This window comes from Mobula birostris, chromosome 18, assembly GCF_030028105.1.
Source record: "Mobula birostris isolate sMobBir1 chromosome 18, sMobBir1.hap1, whole genome shotgun sequence".
In the NCBI taxonomy this organism is placed as follows: Eukaryota; Metazoa; Chordata; class Chondrichthyes; order Myliobatiformes; family Myliobatidae; genus Mobula; species Mobula birostris.
The window spans coordinates 68,586,820-68,607,275 of NC_092387.1; the positions used below are offsets into that span (position 1 = coordinate 68,586,820).

The following is a 20,456-nucleotide window of genomic DNA, read 5'->3' on the forward strand; positions in this document are numbered from 1 at the left end:
TTGGAACTGCTTCTTTTTATGCTGTATATAAATGATTTAGATGATCGAATAGATGGCTTTGTTTGCAGATGATAAGAAGATTGGTGGAGGGGCAATGTTGAGGAAACAGATAGGCTGCAGAAAGACCTAGATTAGGAGAATGGGCAAGAAAATGGAAAATGTTGGAAAATGCAAGGTCACGTACCTTGGTAGTAGAAATAAATGTGCAGACTATTTTCTAAAGAGGGGGAAAATCCAAAAACCTGAGATGCAAAGGGACTTGGGAGCCCTTGTGCAGAACAACCTAAATGTTAACTTGCAGGTAGAGTCGGTGGTGAGGAAAGCAAATGCAATGTTAGCATTCATTTCAACTGGTCTAGAATACAAGAGCGGGGATGTGATGCTGAGGCTTTATAAGGCACTGGTGAGGCCTCACCTTGAGTATTGTGAACAGTTTTGGGCTCCTCATCTAAGAAAAGATGTGCTGGCATTGGAGAGGGTCCAGAGGAGGTTCACAAAGATGATCTTTATCCATTATCTGCATTGGATCAGGAATCCTTCAGATAAAAGTTCAATCCTCCAAATTTGCTTTATCTTAATACATTCACATTTTCACTCAGACAGTGATTAAATAGCGGCACCATAGCACAGTGGTTAGCATAACGGTTTACAGTATCAGCAACACAGCTTCGATTCCTGCCACTGTCTATAAGGAGTTTGTACCTTCTCCCTGTGACTGTGGGGGTTTCCTCCAGGTGCTCCAGTTTCCTCCCACAGTCACGTACAATGGTGGTAGGTTAATCAGTCAATGTAAATTATCCCATGATTAGGCTGTTAAATAGGGGATTGCTGGGCAGTGAGGCTCAAAGGGCCAGAAGGGCTTGTTCCGTGCTGTATTGCAAAAAATAAATAAATTAATTAAAATAAACACAATACGCTGTACTGCATCTGTCAAGGAGCCTTATTCGTTATAAAGCGAAAGCCCGCTCACCTTAATCTTTTTCGGTACAGATCCTCGTTTCCATCGTCCACATATTTTCTCAGTTTGTGTTTTGCTTCATCATCTCCTGAGCTTGCAGAGAAATCTGCATCTACATGCCGAACTTTTTGCCTTTTCTTTTTTACTTTATTGAATCGGTCTTGATCCACTAACTCGTCACTGTCATCAGCTACTTCATCTAGATCAAGCAGCTCCTCATCAGGCACGTAGAGGGAGTCATCACTATCACAGCCTCTGTCCTCTCGCTCTGCTATTGACTGCAGACATGAGCTCTTCCTCACTGGGACTCCCGCTTTAAATTTAATCTCAAGGGCTTTGCTCTGCAATTTCCGCAAATGTTTCTTTAGCTTTTGGTCTGCTTTAGACCTGGTGCCATTTTTCTTATGGCTATGCTTTGAATCCAGAGCATGGCTGCTGCAAGTTGTAGTTTTATTCTGATTGATAACTCTTGCCTTTATTTTGGTCTTTTTAACCAGTGGTTTCCTCCGAATCGCCGCCATCTTTGCCTGATCAGCCAGGTACTTCTCAAAATCAGAAGCATCATTAAGCATGATCTTGCGAGGTTCCTTTTTTGTTTCTTTCTGAGGAATTTTAGTGCCAAACGGAGTCATCTGTCCTGTACGGATTAGGTGCTCCCACTCTGTTTCCTGCACAGGCATCAACATACTTCCCAGGGTTGAAGGGCCTGGTTCTGGGACGAAGACAAGGATAATACAGCAAGAGTTTAGCAATTTTCAACAGAAATATTTCTTCTACAGATAATTCTGCTATAATTATGCTCAACTTAGAAGATAATCAATACAGGACAGTACGGACCCTTCAGCCCAGGATGCTGTGCCAGCTTTTTAAACCTATTCTAAGATCAAACTAACCCTTCCCTCCCGCAAAGCCTCCATTTTTCTTTCATCCATGTGTCTATCTAAATAGAGTTTCTTAAAGGCCCCTATTGTTCCTGACTCTACCAGCACTCCTGGACGGGCATTCAACACACTCACCAACCTCTGTGTAAAAAACCTAACTCTGACATTCCCGTGTACTTTCATCCATCATCTTAAAATTTTGCCCCTGTGTATTAGCCATTTTCGCCCTGGGAAGCAGTCTTTGGCTGTCCAATCTACGTATGCCTCTATGAAGTCACCTCTCATCCTCCTTTGCTCCACACAGAAAAACACCAGCTCGCTCAACCTATCCCAATAAGACATTTCTCTAATCCAGGCTATGCCCTGAAAAATCTCCTCTGCACCCTCTCTAAAGCTTCCACATCCTCCCATAATGAGGTGATCAGAACTGAGCACAATATTCCAAGTATGGTCTAACCAGGGTTTTATAGCAGATAACAGAAACCAGAAAAATCTGCTACTTCGATCATTCAGGAATGGAAATATTAACATATTTGTCAAGCAGAACACCGAATTAGTGAGCCAAGCTAAATACCATTTTAAGTAGAAGTTAACCACATGTCCTCCATTTTTCACATCTCTGCTCTGACAACCCCCTCTCTTCCCAAGGATATAACTCTCCTTGCCCTCTCACCTTCTAAATTCAACAGATCATCCATAAGCGTCACCAAGTTCAATGTGATGCTAACACAATATGCATCTTGTCCTCTCCTTTCGGCGTCCTGAAGCAACTTTTCCCTCAGTAATTCCCTGGTTTACAGTTCCAGATCACCAATTAATCCTCTTTCAAAGCACTTTCCCATGCAACTACAGATACAACATCTGTCCTTTACACAAGAGATTCTGCAGATGCTGCAAATCCAGACAAACACACACAAAATGCTGAAGGAGCTCAGCATCAATGAAGGGGAATAAATATTTGACATTTTGGGCCGAGATCCCCAGACTTTCGAGAATTCACTTGCACTTCCAACTTAAGTGTATTGCATTTGGTACTTATGACGTTGTTTCTTCTGCACTGGAGAAATGCCACATACATTGGGTGACCATTTTGCAGAGAAGTATACAGGAGATGGACACCCTTGCCTCTCAAGCCCACTGCACCATTTAATAAGGTCACAGCTGATCTGCTCATCGCTTCAGCTCCACCATCCTGTCTACCTGCAATATTCTCTCATTGTCTGCTTTCATGATGCTTGACTGGCTCAATTCTTCAAGCAGTTTCATTTTTGGCTGAAGCTTCAAAAAATAAAGCCACAGAACATTTTGAATCAGTCAACAAAAAGATATATCAGTAAGTTTGATGAAAATTTGGCAAGTGAAAATCTTTAAAGAGAAAATACTGTAGCTATTATGCAGAGATTAGGGGTGGGTGGGAGGGAGGAAGGACCAGGGCTTCTATTGCTTTTGCTGAGTTCTGTGTCATCATGTTCTGTTGAACATTGTGGGCATCCTTTGTTGGTGTCAGAATGTGTGGCAGCGCTTGCGGGCTGACCCCAGTATATCTTTAAGTTGTGTTGGTTGTTAACTCAATCGGCACATTTCAATAAGCTTTGACGTATTTGTGATAAATAAGTGATTCTGCATCCGAATCTGGCCATGTTACCTTCTTCACAAGGTTCAAATTCAGCTTCAAGCTTCTGAACATCAGCACCGGAGAGCAGCGCCTGTAGACGCTTCTGTTTCGCAGTGATTTTCTTCAACTGTTTCTCCTTAGGAATGAAAACAAAATAAAGTTAGCCACCCATAGAACACCACAGAAGAGAAACAGACCTTATGGCCCATCTAGTCCATACCAACCTAATAATCTGCCTCGTCCCATCAACCTTCACCTGGACCATACCACTCCCACCCATGTACCTATCCAAATTTCTCTTAAATGTTGAAATTGACCCTACATCCACTACATGCATTGACAGCTTGTTCCACACTCTCACCTCCCTCTGAGTGAAGATGTTCCCCCTCATTTTCCCCAAAGCATTTCACCTTTCACCTTTAACCCATGACCTCTTGTAGTCTCATCCTATAACTCAGATCCTCAAGTCCTGGGAACATCCTTGTAAATTTTCTCTGTACTCTTTCAATCTTATTCCATCTTTCCTATAGGTAGGTGACCAAAACTGCACATAATATTCCAAATTAAGCCTCACCAATGTCTCATACAATTTCAACATAACATCCCAACTCCTGTATTCAGTACATTGATTTATGAAGGTGCCAATGGGCCAAAAGCTTTCTTTATGAATTTGTTTACTTGTGATGTCACTTTCATGGAATTATGGATCTGTACTCCCAGATCCCTCTGTTCTACCACATTCTACAGTGCCCTACCGCTCACTGTGTAGTACCTACCCTGGCTGGTCCTCCCTAAGTACAATACCTCACACTTGTTTTCATTAAATTCCATCTGGCATTTTTCAGCCCATTTTTCCAGCTGTTCCAGAACCGGCTCATCCTTATCTTTGTTTGTTTTCTCTTACCAATATAATCGAAAGCAACAATAGAACCTGCCTGCACCACATCCATCTTAACTGTGGAAGACATTAGCAGTGTGCCAGAAATTCGAGAGCTTCAGGGGCAGAAGTGAGCACAACTGCTATTACTACAGAGCAGGTGCTTGGGAAGCTAAGGGGTCTGAAGGTTGATCAGTGACCAGATGGACTACACTCCAATGTTCTGAAAGAGGTAGCTGAAGAGATTGGGGAGGCATTTATAATGACCTTTCAAGAATCACTAGATTTTGTCATGGTTCCAGAGGAATGGAAAATTGTAAATGTCACTCTAAGAAGGGAGGGAGGCAGACGAAAGATGTTGGGAAGATATTCGAGTCAATTGTTAAGGATGAGGTCTCAGAGTACTTGGAGAAAGACAGCATAGTTTCACCAAGAGAAAATTTTCCAAATCTGTTGGAATTATTTGATGAAATAAGCAGGATAGACAAAGGAGAATTGGTGGATGTTGTGTACTTTGAATTTGAAGGCCTTTGACAAGGTGCCACACATGAGGTGCTTAACAAGATACTGAAAAGATACTAGCATGGATACAGCATTGGCTGATTGGCAGGAGGCAAAGAGTGGGAATAAAGGGATCCTTTTCTGGTTGGCTGCCGGTGAGTAGTGGTGGTCTTGTTGTAACCTCTTTTTTTTTACATCATATATCCATAATTTGGATGACAGAATTGATGCCTTTGTGGCCAAGTTTGTGGAGGATATGAAGATAGGTGGAGGGGCAGGTAGTGTTAAGGAAGCAGGGAGGCTGCAAAAAGGCTTAAACAGAGAATGGGCAAAGAAGTAGCAGATGGAATATTTTCCAGAAGGGCAAAGAGAAATTCAAAAATATGACATGCAAAGGGACTTGGGTGACCTCATACAGGATTTCCTATAGGGCAACTTGCAGGTTGAGTCAGTGGTGAGGAAGGCAAATGCAATGTTAACATTCATTCTGAGAGAACTAGAATATAAAAAGAAGGATGTAATGCTGAGGCTTTATAAGTCTGGTGAGGTCTCAATTGGAGTATTGTAAGCAGATTTGGGCCACTGACATTGGAGAGGATTTAGAGGAGGCTCACGAGAATGATTCTAGGAATGAAAGGATTATCATATGAGGAGCATTTAATGGCTGTGGGCTTGTACTCCCAGGAGTTTAGAAGAATGAGGAGGGATCTCATTGAAACATATTGAATGCTAAGAGGCCGAGATAGAGTGGCTGTATGAGAGGCTGTCTCCTATAGTAGAGGAGTCTAGAACCAGAGGGCACAGCCTCAGAATAGAGGGATGTCCATTTAGAATGGAGATGAGGAGGAATTCCTTTAGCCAGAGGACAGTGAATCTGTCGAATATGTTGCCACAGGTGGCTGTGGAGGCCAAGTCATTGGGTATATTTCAGGCGGAGGTTGACAGGTTCTTGATTAGTCAGGGGGTGAAAGATTACGAACAGAATGTGGTAGAGAGGGAAAATGGATCAGTCATGATGAAATGGTGCAGCAGCCCAATGGGCTGAATGGCTTAATTCTGTTCCTGTCACTTAATGGTCTTATGGAATCACTAGGCCATACCTTTCTTTCACTAGTCTCAGCTTTCAAACTGTCAGATTCACAGAGTAACACAGCATGGTAACCAGCCCTTCAGCCCATGCCGAAAAAGAAGTCTGTCTGAGCTAGTCACATTTGCCTTCACTTGACTCAAATCCCGCAAAAGCTTTCCTGTCATGTACCTGTCCAAGTGCCAGGGCAGAAATGGTTAATACGAGAGGGCATTACCTTAACATGATTCCTAAAGAGGAAAGTATAGAGGGGATGTCAGAGGTAAGTTTTTTTTTTACACAGAGAGTGTTTGGTGTGTGGAACACCTTGCCAAGGGTGGTGGTAGAGACAGATACATTAGGGACATTTAAAAGACTTAAGACACACTGATGAAAGAAAAATTCAGAGCTATATGAGAGGGAAAGGTTAGATTTATCTTGGAGTAGCAACACTGGGACCGAAGGCCCTGTACTGTGCTGTTCTATGTCTGATCTACTGAGAACACTGTTATAAATGAATTTGATTCTATCTGATTTAATGTCTCATAGGCCAATTCTGAAGTGGGTTTTACTCACTCCTCAAAAAATAATGAAGGTAAAGAATTCTCACAAAATCCTAGCTTGTGTCAAATGCTGTGGCACAGAGGTTAGGGACACCATATGGACACAGCAGCTGTCATGTCACTGACAAAGATTTGGGAACCTACTAATCTTCCTTCAGAGATCAAAGGGCCGGAGGGAAAGAAGATTGAATAGAATTAGTGTAGGTTGGTATAGAAGTAGTTAGTAGTGAAAAGTTTGAGGCTTTTTAAGGCATCAGTCAATCTGCGCTTGGACAGTTCTGGGCCCCTTGTCTAAGAAAGGATGTGCTGACATCGGAGAGGGTCCAGAGGAGGTTCACAAAAATGATTCTGGGAATGAAGTAACAGAGGGGTGGAGTAAAGTCAAGATGGAGCTAAATGGCAACTCTTTTGCTTGCATCTTTGGAAGTAGCTCTATTTCAATCTTTGATATCTCTTATCTTCCTTTTCAAGGTTCGTTTGAAGACCCTGACGTGGAGTTACACTCTGACTTCGGTTCTTTGCAGGAATGGGACCAGCTCTCAGGGCCTCACTAGCAGCCGCTTCTTGATATCCTAAGGACACAGCCTGGAAGGCAAGCGTACCTTCAGGGCTCTGGAGGGGGGAGGGGGGAGGGAAAGGGCCAGAGCCAGAGGTATATCGAATTAACAAGTGAATGAGCAGTCTTCGGGATACTGCAAGTCTATGTGCTTATTGATGCTTGCTGCATGCTTGAGTGCTCGGTGGAGGGCGCTGATGCTTTTTTGTGGATGTGAGGGTCGGGGGAGTCATTGCCTTGCTGAGGCTTGTACGTGGGCTTTGGGGTTCTAACGTTTTAACTGGTTGTGGACACCAGGTCACTGAGTAAATATAAACCAGAGGCTGATAGCTTCTTGATTAGTCAGGGTGTCAAAGGTTATGGGGAGAAGGCAGGAGAATGGGGTTGAGAGGGACAATAAATCAGACATGATGGAACTGTGGAGCAGATTGTTGTGCCGAATGATCTTATGGTCTGAAATCCAAGTATCTAGTGCGAGATGTGGAGCAAAGGGGTCATACCTTGTTTTCTTTCTGCCTCTTCACCGACTCCAGCTTCCTGCTTATGTCTTTATTTGTATCAGCATGAGGAGTCAACTGCTCAATGATCCTGTTGGTGTGTTTCAGACATGTTGTAGTGGACCTACAATGGATTGAAAATATACAAAGTGTCACACAAAATAGTTCAAAGCAGAAAACATTCTTAACTTTTAATCTGGACAATTGTTGCATTAATTTCATCAGATGAAGATGCAAGATTTTAATTTAATTATGTGTATATCAACTGATACAGTGAAATGTGGTGCTTGTGTTAACAATCAACACACCCAAGGATGTGTTGTGGGAAAGCTGCAAGTGTTGCCCATAATGCTCGGCAGAATACAGGTCGGTAATCAATCTCAACTAGGAGATGAAATTAAATTTCTGTGTGAAACAGCTGAGGTCAGATGGAGCTCAGTTTGTGGTCAGTATTGTAATGGAACTCTGAAATGCTAGTTTGGAATATTATACACATCCAAGGTTCCAAAATGACTTCCTTTTCATCAGTATCAGTGACAAGACATGGCCGAATGTGGCATTTAAGTGGAAACTGCTGAGATTCGATGGCCGAGACCTGGGTCTGCAAGTCCACTGGCAAAGTCGAAGCCCAGTGTCTACAATCTGCAAGTCTGTTGGCGGCTGGAGGCGGCCTGTCTTGGGGTTGGAGGGACTGTGTATGTGTAAGTGGGTGGGTGCTTGGTAGGGAGAAATAGGGCTCATTTTACTGTTGTTGTTTTGTTGCTTGTTGTGTTCTGCATTGTTTTGCTGAGCATGGTGGAAGTGTTGCCTGGCTATGTTAGCAGCAGAGTTTGTGGCCCCCTGCACATCCTTAGGATGTTGTTAATGCAAATGACACATTTCACTGTATGTTTCAATGTATGTGTGATAAATAAAATGAATCTAATCTGAAGTAAGGTGGTATCTCAATTCACCAGCAGGTATTAATTTCATCCAGAATTCTTGAATTGGGATTTTTTACTTTGCAACAGTATGATCCTTCTCCCTTTTCAACACTTTAGGGGCACTCAGTAGGTAATGCAAATATGGAACACACAGAGGAAGTGGTGGATATGGGCTCAATTTCAACACTGAAGAGAAATTGGATAAGTACATAGATGGGAGAACTCTGTCATGGACAGGGAATTTAGAAGATTGGATTGACTAGGCTTATACTCAGTGGAATTTAGAAGATTGAGGGGGGGATCTTATTGAAATGTATAAACTCCTAAAAGGATTGAACAGGCTAGACGCAGGAAAATTGTTCCCAATGTTGGGGAAGTCCAGAACGAGGGGTCACAGTTTAAGGATGAAGGGGGAAGCCTTTTAGGACCGAGATGAAGAAAAACTTCTTCACACAGAGAGTGGTGAATTTGTTGAATTCTCTGCCACAGGAAACAGTTGAGGCCAGTTCATTGGCTATATTTAAGAGGGAGTTAGATATGGCCCTTGTGGCTAAAGGGATCAGGGGGTATGGAGAGAAGACAGGTACAGGGTTCTGAGTTGGATGATCAGCCATGATCATACTGAATGGTGGTGCAGGCTCGAAGGACTGAATGGCCTACTCCTGCACCTATTTTCTATGTTTCTAAGACTGACTATGAAAGGAAGAGAGTTGAGCAACCCATCCCGTAACAACCCAGTACAACAGGAACGCCAGTGGAAGCTCAGGAGAACTCTTCCCTGGGAGTGGAAGAACTCACCAAGATGAGCTACTCCTGGAAATAATGTGAAAGACTGATCTGGGACAGAGGGATCTGGCGAGATATGGTCAGTGGCTGATGCCCAAGAGGAGTGATGGGCTTAAGTAAAAAGGATGAGAGGATGTGGAGGGCTATGGTCCAGGTGCAGGTCAATGGGACTTGGCAGAATAATAGCAGGGCACAGTCCAGATGGGCCACAGGCCCTGATTCCATACTGTAGTACTGTGTGACTCTAAGTGCTCCACTGAAACTTGGAGAGATGGGATAGAGTGCTATGCTTGACCAGGGAAGTAATTACTCTTGTTTCTACACCTTGTGCACCTGAGAGTGAACATTTCAGGCAAAATAAATTCTGAATACTAAAACAAGGTTTCCATCTTCCTACTGAGGACTGCCAACGGAGCAATACCTCAGGAAAGATTAGCTTTGTCACAGGCACATTGAAACATACAGTGAAATGCATCTTTTGCATCAACAATGTATACAGTCCGAGAATATGCTGGCAATGAGCCGTAAATGTCACCATGCTTCCGGTGTCAACATAGCACGCCCACAACTTACTAACCCTAACCCGTACATCTTTGGAATGTGGGAGGAAACTGGAGCACCCGGAGGAAACCCACACGGTCATGGGAAGAATATACAAACTTCAAACAGACAAAGGAGGAAACCCACACAGTCACGGGGAGAACATACAAAGTCCTGCCTGGAACTGAACCCAAATCACTGAAGCTGTAAGGCATTACACTAGCCACTACACTACCTTTGGAGTCGCAGAGCTTGATGGGATCAGATTCCAGGCACATTCACAGGACTAACAGGACACAAACTGACAGCCTAGAAGCATTCTTCAGAAACCAAGCACAGAATGTTAAATTCAATCATTTCATTCTAGCATCACTTCATACCTCAACTCGTCCAATAGTGAATAGTATTCCTTTTCTGCTTCTGCTCTTCTGGCCGCTTGGCTGGCTTCATTTATAGCTTGGTCCACTTGTTGTAAAACTCCTCGCTCCAGCACGTCCTGGTCGTAGACGTCCACTCCCAGGCTCTGCAGCTCCATAACCTGGGCACTCTGCTCCACCACTTGGATATGCTGACGGTCGATGTGGAGTACCTTCGGAGCAGTCCGCGCCTCGGCCGCAGGGAGGGCAGCCGAAGTGGATGGTCTGCTGTTGGAGACATCAGGGTCAGCAGCGAATCCAATCGATTGCAGGCTCTCTGGGGCAGGAGGAGGCTCATCTGGACCTGGGCCATCTGTAGTCTGGGTTGAGGGGGCTTCTTCAGCTGGCATCATCTTCAGCCTGCAACAGGTGCAGAGAGAACACGGTCAAAGTCTGCAACATTATAATTAACTACAAGAGCATCTCGGTTAATGGTGAAAGGTGAAATGTCTAAGGGGGAACTTCTTCACTCAGAGACTGGAGTGAGTGTGGACCCAGTGGTAAATACAGGTTCCATTGCAATATTTAAGAGAAGTTTGGATAGATACGTGGATGGGAGGGGTATGGAGGACTGTAATCCATCTGCAGGTCTATGGGACTACGCAGAATAATAAGTCTGGTACAGACTAGGGCCTGTTCCTGTGTTCTAGTGCTCTATAACTCTATATGAAATGAACAGGCTTTGAATAAATTAGAAATTCAAAGTACATTTATTATCGAAGTATGCACACCATATACAACCTTGATATTTGTCTCCTTGCAGGCTGCTGCCAAGAAAGGAACAAAATTTAAACCACAAGAAACCCCACACAGCAAGGCCATCAAACATCCAATGTGTGAAAGAAAAGAACAATTTGTGCAAACAATAAAAAAGTAAACAATAACACACAGAGCTTGAACTGCAAAGTCCCTGAAAGTGAGTACAGTCACAGAGAGAGTTCAGCGCTGAGGTGAGTAAACCTGGTCCAGGAGTCTGATTGCTACAGGGCACAACTGCTCCCGAAACTGGCGACGTAGACCCACGAATCCTGCACCTGACAGCAACAGCGAGAAGAGAGGGAGACGGGTGAAATGAAGGCAGACGGGACGGCTCAGGTGGGGAATCCTGGCTGACACTGGGATAGTGAGCTGAACACCAGTTCATCTTCCGTCCTTGACCTCAGCTTTTTAACATTTCGAATCTGGCTTGGTATTTAAATCGGCTGAAAATTGGTTTGTTTTTTACTCTGGGGCTTGAATCTGGCCTGAAGTTTCAATCCAGTCCAAAGTCTGCTCCAGCAATGGACTCCTTGGCTGTACCTCAAGAATCCAGTTCCCCTAATCTGTATATGTATAGCTTCTTGTAAATTCTATTGTATTTCTTTCTTCCTTGTAAATACCTGAAAGAAAATCCAACGTCAAGGTAATATATGGTCATAAACCCAAAGAACACTACAGCACAGAAAAAAGCCCTTCAGCCCATCTAGTCTGTGCCAAACTCTTAATCTATCTAGTCCTATTGACCTGCACCCTGACCTTAGCCCTCTATATCCCCCTCATCCATGTACTTTCCTAACTTCTTCTTAAACGTTGAAATCGAACCTACATCCACCACTTCCACTGGCAGCTCTTCTCACACTCACACTGCCTCTGAGTGAAGATCTCCTCATGTTCCCCTTAAATATTTCACCTTTCACCCTTAAACTATGACCTCTAGTTCTTGTCTCACCCAACCACAGTGGTAATAAACGGGCAGACTATTATTTAAATGGGGAAAAAATTCAAAGTTCTGAGATGCAACGGGACTTGGGAGTCCTTGTACAGGATACCCTTAAAGTTAACCTCCAGGTTGAGTCGGTAGTGAAGAAGCCGAATGCAATGTTGGCATTCATTTCTAGAGGAATAGAGTATAGGAGCAGGGATGTGATGTTGAGGCTTTATAAGGCACTGGTGAGACCTCACTTGGAGTACTGTGGGCAGTTTTGGTCTCCTTATTTAAGAAAGGATGTGCTGACGTTGGAGAGGGTACAGAGAAGATTCACTAGAATGATTCCGGGAATGAGAGGGTTAACATATGAGGAACGTTTGTCCGCTCTTGGACTGTATTCCTTGGAGTTTAGAAGAATGAGGGGAGACCTCATAGAAACATTTCGATTGTTAAAAGGTATGGACAGAGTGGATGTGGCAAAGTTGTTTCCCATGATTGGGGAGTCTAGTACGAGAGGGCATGACTTAAGGATTGAAGGGCGCCCATTCAGAACAGAAATGTGAAGAAAGTTTTTTAGTCAGAGGGTGGTGAATCTGTGGAATTCGTTGCCACGGGCAGCAGTGGAGGCCAAGTCATTGGGTGTATTTAAGGCAGAGATTGATAGATATCTGAGTAGCCAGGGCATCAAAGGTTATGGTGAGAAGGTGGGGGAGTGGGACTAAATGGGAGAATGGATCAGCTCATGATAAAATGGCGGAGCAGACTCGATGGGCTGAATGGCCGACTTCTACTCCTTTGTCTTATGGTCTTATGGTCTAATACATTAGCACACTGATAAGAAGTTAACTTTGAACTTTGTGTCAGAACAAGGCAGATGCAATGCAATTTGGAAAAATGATGCCAACTACTTTAGTGTATGTGACAGACTGGGAAATGTTGACCAAGATGTCCTCATCTACAAGTCAAGCAAAGACACGGGTGGCAGCGGATTATCAGCAGGTCAGACGGCATCTATGAAGGTAGGGGGTTATCAGTGGCCAGACGGCATCTATGAAGACGGGATAATCAACATTTTGGTTTGAAACCTTGCAGCAGCCTCTACAGATTCTGTTCAAACTGCTGAGTTCCTTCAGCATTGTTTTTTTTTGCTGTGGCAAGCAAAAAAAGGTGACAAATGACATATTAATATTTATGGTAAAAGGATGTGAGTATAGGTGTAAAATTGTTGAACTGTCAGTATATAGAAACTTTGGAGAGAGTACATCCAAAGTATTCTACAGACACAAGACACCATAGATACTGGAACCTGGAGAATAAGGAAGGAATAGGTGAAGTTTCAGGTTCTAGTGCATTGTCCCAACTCCAACTCAACAGCAAACAGACCAAGGAATTGTTTGAGGACTTCAGGAAGGGTAAGTCAGGAAATACACACCAGGCTTCACCGAAAGCTCAAAGTAAACTTATTATGAAAGTACATAAATGTCACCATATACAACACCGAGGTTCATTTTCTTGTGGGCATACTCAATAAATGCAAAATAGAATAATAACTACAAAAGAATCGATGAAAGACCACACCAACTTGGTGTGCAAAAGACAACAAACCGCAAATACAAAAAATAGAGATAATAATAAGTAAATAAGCAATAAATATAGAGAACATAGATCAAGAGTCATTGAAAGTGAATTCATAGTTGTGAGAACATTTCAATGATGGGGCAACTGAAGTTATCCTTTGTTGTTTAAGAGCCTGATGGTTGAGGGGTAACAACTGTTCCTGAACTGGGCGGTGTGGGTCCCGGCTGGCAGTAGCAAGCACGTCCTGGGTGGTGGGGGTCCTTGATGATGGATGCTGCTTTTCTATGGCTATGCTTTGTGTAGACGTGTTCAACGGTGGGGAGGGCTTTAACCACGATGGACTGGGCTGTTTCCACTTCTTTTTGTCTCTTTGTGGGTCTTCCATTCAAGGGCACTGGTTTTTTTCTATACAAGGCTCTCCAGTACCCATCTACAGAAGTTTGTCAAAGTTTTAGACGCCATGCCAAACCTTTGCAATCCTAAGGAAATAGAGGCATTGCCGTGCTGGGCCCAGGACAGGTCCTCTGAAATAATAACATGGAAGAATTTAAAGCTGCTTACCCTCCTTCTCCATCTCCAATTCCCTGATGAGGACTGGCTCATGTTCCTCCGGTTTCCTCCTCCTGAAGTCAATAATCAGCTGGTTTTGATGACATTGAGTAAGAGAAAACCTGGCCACTCAGCCAGATTTTCACTCTTTCTCCTTTGATTTGGCCTGCAACAGTGGTGTTGTCAGCAAACTTGAATATGGCACTGGAGCTGTGCTTAGCTACACCCTCATAAGATAAAGTGAGTAGAACAGGGGGCTAAGCACACAGCCTTGTGGTGCACCTATGCTGATGGAGATGCTGTTGCCAATCTGAACTAAGTGAGGTCTGTAAGTGAGGAAATTGCGGATCCAATTGCACAAGGAGATATTGAGGCTAGGGTCATGAGGCTTATTAATTAATTTTGTGGGGATGATAGTATTGAACCCTGAGCAGTCCTGGTGTATGCTTCTTTGCTGGCCAGGTGTTCCAGGGTTGAGTGAAGACTAACTGAGATGGCATTTGCTGTGGACCTGTTGCTTCAGGATGCAAATTGCTATGGATCCAAGTTGCTTCTTGGGCAGGAGCTGATATGCTTCATCATCAACCTCTCAAAACAATTTATCACCATGGATGTAAGTGGACTTACATTGAGGCAGGCTACCATGTTCTTCTTAGCACCTGTATAACTGAAGCCTGCTTGAAGCAAGTGGATACCTCAGTCTGCTGAACAGAGTGGTTAACGATCTCAGTGAACACTCCAGCCAGTTGATCAGGCAGTACTTGGCCAGGTACCCTGTCTGAGCTGGATGCTTTCCCTCAGTTCAGCCTCTTTAAGGGTGCTCGCACGTCAGCCTCAGACTGAAATCACAGAATCATTGGGGGCTGTGTGAGTTTCTGATATTTCTTCTATGTTTTGATGGTCAAAGTGAGCAGAGAAGGCAATGAGCTCATCTGGAAGCGAAGCTTTGTTGTCACCTGTGTCGCCTGATTTAACTTTATAAGAGGTCATAGTATTCAAGCCTGGCCATAACTGTCAAGTATACATCATTGATTCAATTTTAGTCCAGAATTACCTCTTTGTCTGTGAGATGTGTTTCCAGCGATCGTACTTAGACCTCTTGTATTTTACCTGGTTGCCAGCTGAATGCTCTGATTTTTATCCTCAGCTGATTGCGGATCTCAAGGTTCATCCAGGGCTTCTGGTTGCGAAAGACTGGTAACGATTTTGTGGGGACACACTCGTCTACAACTGTTTTAATAAAGTCCGAGACAACCATGCTGTATTCATTCCGATCCTCAGATGAGTTCTGCAACACGGGCCAGTGCACTGACTCGAAGCAATCCCATAGCCACTCTTACGCCTCCCTCTTTGTTGTCCTAATCTCTGGAGCTTTGGTCTTTAGTCTCTGCGTGTATGCAGATAGGAGGAGGAGAGCCATGTATTAAGAATGATCAACATGCAGTCTAGGCATGTAATGGTAGGCATTCCTCATCTTAGTTTAACAGTGGTTTATTGTGTTGGGACCTCTGTTGCTACAGGTTATGTGCTGTTGGCCACTTGTGGTATGTAAACAGCTGTCAGGGTTATGGAGAACCCCCTTGGGAAATAAAATGGGACGGTTTTTGACCATTAGGTGTTCAAGGTTGGGGAACAAGAGTTCAACAAAACCGCCACATCAGAGCACCACAGAGTTTACCATGAAACACACACCTCCACCCTTTGTCCTTTCCGATCAGCATATGGGTCCCAATGGAAGGGCCTTGGCCTGAAATGTCGACTGTTTATTCCTATCCAGGTGCTGCCTGACCTGTTGAGCTCCGCTAGCACCTGCGTGCATTGCTACGGGTCTGTTCATCGTATTTGGTGTGCTGAGAGTAAGCATTGCCTCATTACAATATAGAACACCACAATCTCCCATTTCCCTCAGATACAGTAATCTCGCCCTCAGGTCTTCAGTTTTGTTCTTCAGCAATTGCACATTTGCTAGCAAGATGCTGGGTGGAGGGGGCCTTATCCCTCTGTGTTTCAGCCTGGCTTGGAGGTCCACTGCCCTGTCGTTTCCAGCGGTGGTGATGAACCCTCATCAAGTCCGCTGAATCCTCCATAACATTGTGAAATCTATAAGATCATTAAGTTGCTTAAAAGTACATTGAAAGGGAGAGCAACTTTAAGTTCCTGGGTGTCAATACGTCAGAGAATCCATCATGGCCCAGACATACTGAGGTAATCATGAAGAAGGCACAACAGCGGCTATAAACTATAAGGGGTTTGAGATTTGGTACATATGTCACCAGAAACTAGCATATTTCTACAGTTGTACAGCAAAGAGCATTTTGACTGGTTGAATAACCTCCTGGTATGCAGGCTCCAATTCACAGGATTAAATTCAAAGTACATACACTTCACCATATAAAACCCTGATAATCAGCTTCCTGTGGGCCTACTCAGCAAATCTCTAGAATAGTAACTATAACAGGATCAATGAAAGATCAACCAGAGTGCAGAAGACAACAAAATGTGTAAATGCAAACATAAGTAAATAGCAATAAATGATGAGAGTATGAGATAAAGAGTGAGATCACTGATTGTACGGACATTTCAATGATGAGGCAGATGAGTGTAGTCTTTTATTCAACAGCCTGAAGGTTGAGGGGTAGTAACTGTTCTTGAACCTGGTGGTGTGAGTCCTGAGGCTCCTGTACCTTCTCCCTGATGGCAGCAGCGAGAAAACAGCATGACCTGGGTGGTGGGGATCTCTAATGACGGAATCTGCAATCCTACAACAGCATTTCATGTGGATGTGCTCAATGGTTGGGAGAGCTTTACCTGTGATGTACTGGGCTGAACGCACTACCTTTTACAGGATTTTCTGTCAAAAGCACTGGTGTTTCCATTGTAGGTCGTGACGCAGCCAGTCGGTACACTCTCCACCACACATGTATAGAAGTTTGTCAAAGTTTTAGACATCATGCCGAATCTGCCCAGACTCTTAAGTAGAGGTGCTTTCTTTGCAATTATGGACCCTCTGAAATAACTCCGTGGAATTTAACAGATGCTGCAAAAGGTGGCGGATTCATCCAGCTCAAACGTGGTTGCAAACGTCGCCACCATCCCGGACATGCCCTCTTCTCATTACTACCACTGGGCAGGAGATACATGAGCCAACGATTCAGGAACAGCTTCTTCCCCTTTGAAACCGGATTTCCGATTCTTTCGTTTATTATGTAATTTGCATTGATTGCATGCCTTGCACTATACCACCGACACAAAACAACAAACTGAAGTCTGTGATAATAGAGCCGATTCTGAAACGCCGACAATTCACGACCCAGACAGACGCTGCCCGACCCGCAGACCGGTTGTTCCTGTTCCTGCGGAAAGAGCTGCTTCGCCAAGCCGGTCGCCCGAACGACGAGAGACCGGGGAGATGGGCCTGCGCTGCCCGGGGCTTGACAGCGAGGATGCCTGCCCAAGCCGGGCGGGGAGCGGGGCGCGGAGGGAGGAGAGGAGACGGGGGCTGGGGGCTGGACCAGGGTCCGGTATTGGGACTCCGGACCCACGGGAGACCCGTCTTTCCCCGGTCCGGCCGTGCGATCAGGACCCTACACAGAAACCCAGCCCCGGGTCCCACTGTCACCCCGCCAGCCCAGGTAACTCTGCGGCCGCTTGGCTCCGGCCTCAGTTCCCCCACCCCCACCTCACCTCTCGGGCAGGGCACCGGGCTCTCACTACGACCCGCCTGGCAACAAAGCCTCCTCGCTGCGGCCCGTCCGGGAACCGCGGTCCTCTCGCCACAGCGACACCCACAGGCGCGGAGGAGCACCCGTGACGCCTACGGGATGGGAGGACAACCTTCCTTAGCGACACCTGCTGGCTGGGAGGATTACACCGTCACAGCGAACACCCACCCGCCTCACGGTGACAGCTGACGAGAACAAACCGTCCCACAGCGACCCCCGAAGGCCGGGAGGGCAAAACATCACTCGGGATGGAGGATAATTCTCACTGTAGCGACACCTGCAGGAAGAGTCGGGAACAATCCCGTCATGGTGAAATCTACAGCACAGGGATGCTGTACAGTACCGGCAGGAGAGGAGAACAAACTCTGCCGCAGCGACACCTGCCGGGCCAGATGACAAACTTCACCGTAGTAATCGGGGGGGGGGGGGGGCGGAGGTGGTGGTGGTGAATGTGCACAAGTTCATCGATATTTCCTGAAGAGGCTAAAGAAATTTGACATGTCCTCGTTTACCGTTATCAATGCACCTTAAAAAGTATTCTGTGTGGATGCATACATGAGGAAATCTGCAGATGCTGGAATTTCAAGCAACACACATCAAAGTTGCTGGTGAACGCAGCAGGCCAGGCAGCATCTCTAGGAAGAGGTACAGTCGACGTTTCGGGCCGAGATCCTTCGTCAGGACTAACAGAAAGAAAAGCTAGTAAGAGATTTGAAAGTGGGAGGGGGAGGGGGAGGGGGAGATCCAAAATGATAGGAGAAGACAGGAGGGGGAGGGATGGAGCCAAGAGCTGGACAGGTGATTGGCAAAAGGGGATATGAGAGGATCATGGGACAGGAAGCCCAGGGAGAAAGAAAAGTGAGTCGGCTGGGGTGATATACTGCGTCTGGTGCTCCCGATGTGGCCTTCTGTATATTGGCGAGACCCGACGCTGACTGGGAGATCGTTTTGCTGAACACCTACGCTCTGTCTGCCAGAGAAAGCAGGATCTCCCAGTGACCACACATTTTAATTCCACATCCCATTCCCATTCTGATATGTCTATCCACGGCCTCCTCTACTGTAAAGATGAAGCCACACTCAGGTTGGAGGAACAACACCTTATATTCCGTCTGGGTAGCCTCCAACCTGATGGCATGAACATTGACTTCTCTAACTTCCGCTAATGCCCCACCTCCCCCTCGTACCCCATCTGTTATTTATTTATTTATATACACACACACACACACACACACACACACACACACACACACACACACACATTCTTTTTCTCTCTCTCCTTTTTCCCCCTCTGTCCCTCTCACTATACCCCTTGCCCATCCCCTGGGTTTTTCCCCCCTCCCCCTTTTCCTTCTGCCTGGACCTGTCCCATGATCCTCTCATATCCCTTTTGCCAATCACCTGTCCAGCTCTTGGCTCCATCCCTCCCCCTCCTGTCTTCTCCTATCATTCTGGATCTCCCCCTCCCCCTCCCACTTTCAAATCTCTTACTAGCTCTTCCTTCAGTTAGTCCTGACGAAGGGCCTTGGCCCGAAACGTTGACTGTACCTCTTCCTAGAGATGCTGCCTGGCCTGCTGCGTTCACCAGCAACTTTGATGTGTGTTGCTGTATGGATGCATCACGGCTTCCATATGGCAACTGCCTGCCCGTGACTGCATGTGGACACAGCTTAGCACATCACAGGAGCCAGCCTCCCCTCACGGACTCTGTCTATACTTCTCACTGCCTCAGTAAAGCAGCCAGCGTAATACAAAACCCAACAACCCTGGGACGTTCTTTCTTCTCCCCCCTCCCACTGGGCAGGAGATACAAAAGTCTGAAAGTACAAAGCACCAGGCTGGTGGAGAGCTTCTATCCCACCGGTATCAGACTCCTTAATAGTTCTCCAGTGCAATAAGTCTTTACGCATATTTAAGGCAGAGATTGATAGGTTTTCGATTGATCACAATCTACAGTGGAATTCATTGTCCACCTGCATTGCACTTTCTCTGTAACCGTAGCAGTGGATTCAGCCGAGCCCTCCCCACCATTGAGCACATCTACGCAGAGCGCTGTCACAGGAAAGCAGCATCCATCATCAGGGACCCCACCACCCAGGTCATGCTCTCTTCTCGTTGCTGCCATCAGAAGAAGGTACAGGAGCTTCAGGGTTTGCCCAATTTGGGAGCAGTTACGGCTGCTCAATTATCAGGCCTTGGAATGAAAACGGGTAACTTCACACAACCTCATTTGCCACGTCATTGAAATGTTCCCACAACCAATGGACTCATCTTTCAAGAACTCTTCACCTCATGTTCTTGATATTTATTGCTTATTTAAGTTTTATAATTGTTTCTGCTTTTTGTATTTGCACAGTTTCTTGTCTTCTGCACTCTGCCCAAGTGAGGTGGTCTTTCACTGATTCTGTCATAAGACCATAAGATATAGGAGCAGAATTAGGCCATTTGGCCCATGGAGTCTGTTCCACCATTTCATCATGGCTGATCCAATTTTCCTCTCAGCCCCAGTCTCCTGCCTTCTCTCTGTATCCACTCATGCTCTGACCAATCGAGAATCTATCAACTTCTGCCTTAAATATATATAAAAGCTTGGCCTCCACAGCTGCCTGTGGTAAAGAATGCCACAGGTTCGCCACTCTCTGGCTACAGAAATTTCTTCTCATCTCTGTTCTAAAAGGACATTCTATTCTGAGGCAAAGCCTTCTTGTCTTAGACTCTCCCACCGAAGGAAACATCCTCTC

General features: G+C 45.3%; 1 protein-coding gene across 2 annotated transcripts in view; it reads right to left on the bottom strand.

The window, feature by feature from the left end:
• Positions 1 to 17,764, bottom strand: part of ercc6 (excision repair cross-complementation group 6) — a 97,802-nt gene extending 80,038 nt beyond the window's left edge. The window contains exons 1-5 of one of the 2 annotated variants that reach the window (XM_072282905.1): positions 17,678 to 17,764; positions 10,144 to 10,539; positions 7,518 to 7,638; positions 3,485 to 3,590; positions 971 to 1,670 (exon numbers count right to left, since the gene is read on the bottom strand). In XM_072282905.1, coding sequence (XP_072139006.1) covers positions 971 to 1,670; positions 3,485 to 3,590; positions 7,518 to 7,638; positions 10,144 to 10,532 — 1,316 coding nt within the window. In that variant the 5' untranslated portion in view covers positions 10,533 to 10,539; positions 17,678 to 17,764. Of the gene's footprint in view, positions 1 to 970; positions 1,671 to 3,484; positions 3,591 to 7,517; positions 7,639 to 10,143; positions 10,540 to 16,801; positions 17,446 to 17,677 lie in introns of those variants that run through there. The other variant, XM_072282904.1, reaches the window with a different exon arrangement.
• Between the last annotated feature and the right edge of the window lie 2,692 nt (positions 17,765 to 20,456).